This window comes from Varroa destructor, unplaced genomic scaffold, assembly GCF_002443255.2.
Source record: "Varroa destructor unplaced genomic scaffold, Vdes_3.0 BEIS01000003.1, whole genome shotgun sequence".
Lineage (NCBI taxonomy): Eukaryota > Metazoa > Arthropoda > Arachnida > Mesostigmata > Varroidae > Varroa > Varroa destructor.
In genome coordinates this window covers 47249380-47258758 of record NW_019211456.1, presented here as the reverse complement: position 1 = coordinate 47258758, position 9379 = coordinate 47249380, and the positions used below count along the sequence as shown (strand labels likewise).

Genomic DNA, 9379 nt, shown 5'->3' with positions numbered 1-9379 from the left:
CACCACTACTTGGAGACACTAGAATTATGGCTTGAAAAACATGCTTCGCGTTCGATCTACGCTTTTCTGGGTTGCATATTGGGAGCCCAGTGGTTACCTGCTGTCGATTTCTGGGATGTATTCAATTGAATGTTACCATGACTTTTGATATGTTCACAGTTAGTTCAAGAGGTAAAGTGCATACGATATATCGAATGACTTGTATTGAAGTGGTATCTGGATCTATATTTCATTGCGCTTGTATATAGCAGTCTGTCAAAGTCGCGGTTTTTGTGTGGTTATTGGCTGTCCTTGGCTTGGCTCAATAGGTCACCACTCCAATTTTTCTAGGCACAACCTATGTGTGACATTGCGACGTTGATGGCTTCATAACAACTGACGCCTAACGGCACGAACATGAGCCTTGAGACGCAAACATAAAAAGGTAAAATCGAGTATGCGAAAAGCAAAATTCGCTTGTGCAGAAACATACATGACTCATATCCTTTTGAAGGTCCCCTGTATATACATGTTCTTTATAGTCATGCTCCTGTGGACTACATATGTTTGGCGCGTTACACGGTGCTTCGCAAGTGGTTTTTGTATACTTCATTATATCGTTGTTAATTATATAATGCATATATTTTATGTTGATGTTTATTTCACAAAGGAAGTCGTAAATAGAAATCACAAAAACATGAATTGAAAATGTATTATTTCACCTAGTCCGCTCTCGGTCGTTATCAACGAAACAAGATGAAAATAACTTCACGAAGCAAATTGTCATTATTTTTATAGTAGAATATTCTTTAGAGACATAATGACAATCCTGTGGGTCATATGGGTCAGGGCGTATCAGTTTAGACCAATCACTACCGTGCGCTGAGCGACAACAAGACCCAATACAAACAAGAGAAATATGGCAAATACTATGAATGCGTTACGTCAACACAGAATAAGGCAGATGAATGGCAATGAATAAAGTAATGACCGTGAGATTAATCAAAACTGGGAAATCAAACTTTGTTGTCAGGTGCCATAAGCGGTTAACCTGTGGCTTTTACTAATGAACATACGGTGTTGGCATGAAGCCATCTCGTAGCGCTCCAAATGGCCGTGCATCATTCTCTCTCTCCTATAGGCTCTTCCAGAGCGAAAGTACTCGTAAGGTTATGATAAGTTTGAGAAATACACTAAATTAAAACGGCGTTTTCATGAATTATGTACCTAGATGCGCAAAAGGACTTGCTAGTTTAAATCCAATCAAAGAAGCACTATCTACAAAGCCGTCTCTCGATTCGAAAATCCGCAGATTTTCCGCTGTATGCATAGTTGTTCTGCTTAACTGATTCGTATTCATGTGGGCAGTTTTGAAACGATAAGCCGGTACGTCGGACTTATTAGCGTCGATGGGACTCACTGCTGATTTCTAAGTAGTCCCACTGTGGCTCTTGGGCGCTCACACAAGAGGGCGCTGTTAGAAACCGCGCTGGTCCGCGTCAGCAATGAGTCCGTGTTTCGCTCTACTCTCGGTAGGCGAGATGCGTTAGGCGAGAGTCGTGAGAGACAGCCCCAATAGGAAGGGCAATACCACATGGACCGTGTCGTCAAGCCATCGCTTTAACCGATACCAGCGCCAATCGGAGTTCAAAGCCATCAGGAGGAATAGGCTGTCTAGGGTACGTACCGCCGAAGGCCATTATTGTTTCTATATTCTATTGTGGTCTTATTTACAATTCATGTACAGTAAGTTAGCTTCAATGTTGCTGATTCGAACGCTCACCATATATATTTTGTTGATATAGTCGTTCTGTCCAATCGATGAATTGTTTGTGACAGCTGGTATAGTTGCCTTAGCGCCACGTGAACATCCTACAGTTAGCATAGAGCGGGCAAAGATTGCGGTGAGGGCAGTTTTTAAGAACCTGCACAACGTGTGTTGAGCAAAGATCGCTAACGGCCTGTGCGCATTTTAGCACCACGTGCTGCTGTTGCTCATCGCTGAGCTCCGCCATGATGCTCACCGGCAGATGAGACATCTTCGTCGGAGACGAATTTCAGTAGGAATTATACTTTTAAAATGGTCACAGTTCAATGTTAGCATTTAGATGGCGAGCATTTAGATGGAGAGATTATAAAAAGAGGCCTTTATTTAAGCATTTTAGTAAGTCGACAATTCTAAAGAGTCTCTGTAGCCGCCGCTTCATTAAACAGAAAATAAAAGCAACAGTCTTCTGGAGAATTGAGCATACGCTCCAAATAGAACAAGTGTAAATTTTCAAGGTGCAGACACGAGGGACATCTTAGCTGTCGAGTAACATTTATGAAGATTGTGACAGCCGTAATGATGGGACCGGCATACCGTCAAAGGGCGCGAACCACACAGCTGACAGCTGAGTATATATTTTCAGTCATTTAATAAATTTTAGGTTAGCGTCTAGTCTTATGCGTTGCGTGCCCGTGCTAAACAGAGTGTGTTCTGCACAAAACAGTAGTTCAATTTTCTATAATTGAAATTTTACAAGTTGTGCAGGAAATTATAGAGGTTACAATTTATACTGTATTATGTCGTGTTTGCTGTTGCCGTTAGTGAGCGTTCTTGGTTAATGAGTCAATACTATTAATATTGTTCTGTGCATTTTGCAGCATTGGCTTGAATCATTCTCATATGAAATGTGCTCATTCAACTTACTTTCAACCAATTTTAGCCGAATTCCTCATATCTTTTTATTGCGTTATATATTAATAAGCTGATTAACAAAGTTAAATGAGTGCAAAAACTTAGACGTTCTTGTAAATTCCGGTTACATTCATGAAGAGTTCAATGTTAGATGTTGTGGTTGGTAATTTCGAAAATGTCATTTATCCGACCTTTCCATTTACTAATGTGCTAGCAAAACCAACTTACGGTCATATAAGCAACAGAATGATGTTAGAACCAAGATTGACTACAGCAACCTGCAGAGATGCACCGAACCTACGTTAGTGGCTCAAAAAAGCATAAAAAATGTTGCCATTTTTTTTTGATAGCACACACAGTATGCCTATTTTTCTTGAACGATTTTCTAATTTGCAACAGAATTTTGTAAAGAGAATGCTTGACTGACTGACCTCTGATGACTGGAAAAATGCGGACTATGACTTCGAGATTTTCAAAAACCTTTTTGCGACAAATGATGAATAATCATTTTTAATCTAATAAACATGAATTATACATTTAGAAAATGGAAATTCTTCATGGGTGTCGTGCACTATGAGCCGCGGTAACTGGATTCCCTTTATTCCTGCCAAAAAAAAATTTTCGTCGTCCACTGCTCTACCTATTATTGATGCAGGCAACGGTAGATAACGACGTTAAAATATTGTATTAACACCCACAAACGTTAAAGAAAACAACTAATTATTTAGAATAACTCGTATTTATTATGGGAGATTGAACATAAGTTGAAATCAGAAAGTAAGCAGTTATTACATAAGTTCGAACAGCCATCTGAGATAATAGGGCTATCCGGACAATACAACGATCTGTGTTTAAAAATCAAACGGTTACTTTTCTGTATTTGGATAACTAAAATAAATAAAAAATAGTAAGGCAAGCATTACAGGCCAGGTGTGCAAAGTACATAAAACTCTGCTGCGATTTATAGACTGCGATTCACGTGTAAACGGGGTCTGACTGATACCCAGGACGAACCTTTATTAAAATCTTACAACTATTTTCCAGTTTGAAATTGTTCCACTTGAGTAATGTACATAGAGGCCGCTCATTTTTGATTATGTTTATTTACTTATGGATTTTTTAAGTTCGTGAAGTTGAACCCAATTGAAGCAGTTTTCAAAGCACTATCGCAAACTATTTTAGGCTGAATTGCATTATGGTCTTGGATTTTCTTAAATAACTGAAATCTTACGCCAAAGACTTCTTGGATCAAGTTCAATCGCTTTGAATGTAAGGCTCAAATTACTGATACCGTTTCGGTAACAGTCATACGATGAGCTTTGGAATCAGCACCATAAAACATCAAAGTCCACGTATCCATTGACTATTATAAAGGCACTTCAAAAGCTCCGACCTTCAGATATGGTCATACTAAATACACATTAAGTTGTCCCTTAACGGTATAAGAGTTTATTTAAAATTGTTAACTTAGAGGCTACATACTGCTAACGGTTTTTTAATTAATTTTACTCACTGCAGGTTGCCCAAGGAGCCCTAATCGACATTTGAAAATCAGCTAACTATATGACCAAAGTTATATTCAAATAAGCTTGTAATAATAAATAAGAACAGCCCAGACGCCAGGATGCCACCCACCTCCGAAACGGCCCAACTCCGGGTTGACCAGTCCCTTCTACAACCTTCGGTAAGAGTTTTCATATTATTCAACCTAGACATAGACTCTAGCGTTTTTCATTTAGCGAACTACAGCAATATGCGCATTTCAGCTTGCAGGCCTACTGCTGGGTTCATAAGGTCTCAAACGAGGTACTTGCATTTGAAGTCCTCAAATGACGCGCTTTACACACTTTTGGCCTCGCAAAAATTTGGTGGAGCTTCAAAAACCGAAGAATCTTTGCTAAAGTTTCAGTTAAACTAAATGCTTTAATATATTTTAGATGAATTCATTTGACGTGTTGCACACATCCGAAGACGACACGGTACTGTTCACGTCGGAATCAGTGGGCGAAGGACATCCTGACAAGATGTGTGACCAAATCTCTGATGCTATCCTCGATGCTCATCTTGAACAAGATCCTTACGCAAAAGTGGCTTGCGAGACAATCACGAAAACAGGTCAGTAGGCGGTACACTTTTCTGTCCACCATAGTACCCAAGGCAGGTTTTGTAATATTGTCAGATTTCTACTGCTTAAACCTATACTGCACCACGTATATGAGGAGGATCTGGCTTATCATTCTGTACTATAGGAATGATCATGGTGTTCGGCGAAATTTCATCCAAAGCTCAAATCGACTATCAGAAAATCGTGCGCAACACGGTCAAGGAAATTGGCTACGACTCGTCCGAAAAAGGATTCGATTATGCCACGTGCAATGTTCTCGTTGCCATTGAAGAACAAAGCCCAGAAATTGCACAAGGGGTCCATAAAGAAAGAAGAATAGAAGATATTGGCGCCGGCGACCAAGGCCTTATGTTCGGGTAAGTATTTGCAATATTTCCGACACGTGTTGGAAATATTGGTACTCATTTGCAGAGTGAATATTCCACTATAATTCTTGTCTCGATGAATAAACATCGCGTGGTGAATCGTACTGAGATTAACTAAAGCTCTATTTAGATTTTCGTAACGCCGGTAGTTACAGTAAAAAGTAACAAATACGTCGCAAGGGAAAACATTTTTCTGTCTACATTTTTGTTTACATAAACCTGTCGACGAAAAAGCTGTCCTTTTCGAATACCCTGTATGTAAGAAGATAGAAACCTAAAAAAATCTTATTTACTTTTTCGTTATATTGAACAAACTCTGCAGAATTTGGCATATTTGCTACATCACTGAGTACGTTTATCGGAGCTTTCATTTGGCTCGCTTTTTTCCAGTTACGCTACCGATGAGACGGAGGAGTGCATGCCCCTCACCGCTGTACTAGCTCATCGACTTAATCAACGGCTTTCAGAACTTCGTCGAAATGGAACGTTCCCTTGGGCTCGACCGGATACAAAGACACAAGTGACCTGCGAATACCGTTTTAAGGCTGGACGCACCGTGCCTCAACGTGTGCACACAGTCGTCGTTTCGACACAACACAACGCATCGATCTCGCTTGAAGATTTACGGAAACAGGTTTATGAAAAGGTTATTAAAGCTGTTATTTCACCGCACATGATCGACAACAACACTATCGTCCATATCAACCCTTGTGGACGATTTGAGCAGGGAGGCCCAATGGGTGACGCTGGGCTGACAGGCCGTAAAATCATCGTGGACACCTATGGAGGTTGGGGAGCTCATGGCGGTGGAGCGTTTTCCGGTAAAGACCCAACCAAAGTAGACCGGTCGGCAGCTTACGCTGCTCGATGGGTAGCGAAGTCACTTGTCAAAGCCGGAGTCGTTAGCCGTTGCCTTGTGCAGGTCTCCTACGCTATCGGAATCGCGGAACCTCTTTCAATCACAGTTCTTCCGTATGGCACCTCTAGATATTCACAAAAGGAGCTTCTTCAGATCGTCCGTGATAATTTCGACCTTCGTCCGGGCATTCTCATACGCGACCTCAAGCTTTCTACACCCATCTATCAAAAAACGTCAACTTACGGACATTTCGGCCAAAGCGAATTCACATGGGAGGTTCCTAAGGAGCTTAAGCTTCCAAGAAAAATTATTGAGTGACCAATAACAATAATGTTAGGCAAATTTAGCGATAATCGTATGCTTGCGTTGAATCCCGCCAAGAGTGTAACTAATTCTGTAATAAGAATATTTTTTAGCAATCTTAGATGAAGTGGTCATTTTACCACAGCAGCTAATTGATTACTCTATTTGTTGCTCTTAACACAAATATATACCTTTACCTTCAATATAATCGGTTTATACATGAGTACAATCTCATTTATGAGTCAATGGTACAGGCGATCTAGGAGTTCATTAAAAGCTGACTTTTTAAAATAGATTCCTGAGTTTTAATTTTTAGATATTTAGGTTGATAGCCTTAAACTGTCCACATATCTACCAAGATAGGCGGTTGTTATAACAAAACTTAAGTAAGAAGGTAAAAGATGTTCAAGAAACTTTTAAGTCGACCTGTTCCTTAATCATTTGTACAGAAAGTCGCTTGATGGAAGAAACAGAAATTATATATATATTTTTTTACCAAAACAGTTCCAAATACTTCTGCAATTGCACACGTTTCGTTTCCAGTTCCATATACCTCGTAATTATATTTTTTTTTTACCAAAACTGTTCCAAACATTTTTACAATTGTACACGTTTCGTTTCCAGTTCCATATACCTCGTTTGTACAATTGCCTTGTTTCCGTCGCTGAAGAAAAAGTGATAAAATTGCACAAAAAAATTATGCGATCAGAAATGCATCTTAAGTCACTTTGACCACGGCTAACACTAGAAAGATAATCCAGTTGGAATTGTGGGTTTTTCAGTCTACCTCAATATATAAGTCTTCTATAAACATTAGATTTACCCTATCGGTATAGGTATAGAAATAAGCATGTTATAAAAAAAGGTTGTGAAAGACAATTATGAAACCATTGTACATTTAGTAAAACCCCATTAACGTTACCGTACATGCAAATTAAGCATTTTTCTACAAGAATACGATATATACTCGATTTTCTGTCTACCCAACAAAGCTATGAGCTCGAGGGGAGTACTTAAGTGTAAATCGGAGAGGTCCCCTTAACGGCTGGCTGAAAACAGGATTCGAGCACGACGGAATAGAATTCTGTACACGGCCTTGAGTTTCCAAACTGATGAGCGTCAGGCGCAAAAGATCTGTTTCAAAGGCGTGTTCAGGATGCTGCAATCATTTTTCTATAGTCACAATAGAATGTGAATGCGAAAACATTCATTTTTTATAAAACACATATATGCAAGATATATAGGTCCCTATCTAGTTAAGTTACCCAAACGAGGTTCAATAGTCAACATCCCCAATAAAAGACAACATACATTAATTGATCATTTACTAGCGTAAGTTCTACAAACTGTGTGCGAAGGTCATATCACAAAAATCGCTCCAGACTTTGATGTAGATTGGCGGAAAGATAGTTTCCCGGGATACTATTTATGGAACTCGGGGTTGCAAGATATTTGAGATTATGCAATAAAGGCGCACACTCACTCTCTACTCCTTTTTAAATAGGCAGAGGCACATGTACGTGCGTAAAATCGTATCCTTCTGCCATACTTCACCCTGATGTGCCATTGGGAGCTTTTAGCTCACTATCGTCGGGGCTAATTTTTGAGTGATCTAAGTTTATCGGCGGCAGCGCAGTTTCAGTTGCAGACTTAATGCCCATATGACTTTCTACTAGCTTGAGGTCGAACATTTCGTCACTATAAATGTTCAATCTTTTCTTATTATTAATTATTAATTACAATACCAAAGTGCACAGTAACATTTTTTGGAGTGTTCCAAAGGGGCTACGTGAACAATACGAAAGGAGGAACCAACTTGATTTTACTTGCGCAAAATAAGCACCTGGCTCTCTATTATTTTCGAAACTCAATTCTGAGTCCCATATTTTTAATGTTTTCTAGCAAAGAAGCGTGCGTATTTATCCTATGATGAATTTAAATTAGTCCTAAATCTTTTAATGTTATTCAGATATACACCACCTTGCTACTAATACACATCAGTCAATGAGAGTATTATCAAACCGGTCACCGTCATTTCGAGTGAAGAGATGACGCCAAATGTCGGACGACAAAACGTACCGATTGCGCATAACTTTTTATAAACTGAAGCATTACTTTTTTAGTTTTCTAGGACAATATCAACTCGCTTCGACATATTCTTGTTCTCGTGTTTAACTAATCTATCCTGGAATTGTTAGCTTTAGCGTGATGGTATATTATGAGTAACAGATTCATTTTGCATCAGTGAGGTTCAGTCGCTGGTTACTGCCGATTAACTGGAAGGCATTACATATCCACTGCCAACCGGAACGAAAGCTACATTTATTGTAGTTATACGTATTTTATAGATCCGTATCACTCTTCCACGTTACAGGCCGGGATGCCTTCATCCCGCGACCAGTCTTTCCTGATATCTAGTAGACTGATAATTGCACGCTGTTGCCGTGATCGTTATAACTAATTGGTGTATAGCGCGACTTGATTTCTCGGGGCCATATCCAGAATGGAATTGGGGCAGCAGATTTAGAGATGTGCCGCGGTAATAGCGGCGTAGAAGAACGGGCTTTTAGTCCCAAGCAACTGGCGTGAGGGATGTGTTGTTTTAGGTACCTGTTATTAGCGTAGAAGCCAAACATCGGCCGCTTTTCAACGAAGAGACACGGCGGCCGTGGACTGACCGCGACTCTCAAGATTCATCGGGCAATAAACTCATAAAGCAATTCAAACGTAGTTGCATTTAAGGTTTTGCTTACCATAGTGTCTACCGAGAGTGCGATCTCTGGAAGCGCTGTGGGAACAGAAAAGCTCGGCGCTTGCATCAAACGCGCAAATAGCCGCCCCTTAACTGCACGAATCGCTCCCTTCGTCAGCCTGATGTTCATTTGATGGGTGGGCGAGGAAAGTCTTCATATGGCAAAAATTCGGAGCGCACCAAATACTGCTCTACGTGCAGGTTCACGAAGCGACTCGCTTTATCGGTGACAACCACGTTTATAGCCTCATGTCAGTCCTAGATAGAGTCTTAAACTGCCACGCGGAGAACAGAAAGCATCTGCCGGATGTCATGC

The 9379-nt window shown here is 40.1% G+C and overlaps 1 protein-coding gene across 6 annotated transcripts; it reads left to right on the top strand.

The window, feature by feature from the left end:
• Positions 1–1501: 1501 nt before the first annotated feature.
• On the top strand, positions 1502–6606 carry LOC111247823 (uncharacterized). 6 transcript variants are annotated; one of them, XM_086982163.1, is made up of 6 exons: positions 1537–1658; positions 2263–2371; positions 4178–4343; positions 4597–4774; positions 4909–5140; positions 5540–6606. In XM_086982163.1, the coding sequence occupies exons 3-6, from the start codon at positions 4284–4286 to the stop codon at positions 6324–6326; spliced, it is 1257 nt and encodes a 418-aa protein (XP_086838289.1). In that variant the 5' UTR covers positions 1537–1658; positions 2263–2371; positions 4178–4283; the 3' UTR covers positions 6327–6606. The 6 variants fall into 6 exon arrangements, with proteins under 6 accessions (XP_022654991.1, XP_086838289.1, XP_022654990.1 ...); XM_022799255.2 differs by having other exon boundaries at positions 2263–2376; XM_086982162.1 differs by having other exon boundaries at positions 1640–1658; positions 2269–2376.
• Positions 6607–9379: the final 2773 nt, after the last annotated feature.

Bases quoted from the DNA above. Each gene is read 5' to 3' on its own strand.
- LOC111247823 (XM_022799256.2), top strand. From the start codon at position 4,284: ATGCCACCCACCTCCGAAACGGCCCAACTCCGGGTTGACCAGTCCCTT. The intron at 4,344-4,596 runs GTAAGAGTTTTC...AATATATTTTAG, and splicing joins AGTCCCTTCTACAACCTTCG to ATGAATTCATTTGACGTGTT. The intron at 4,775-4,908 runs GTCAGTAGGCGG...TCTGTACTATAG, and splicing joins CGAGACAATCACGAAAACAG to GAATGATCATGGTGTTCGGC.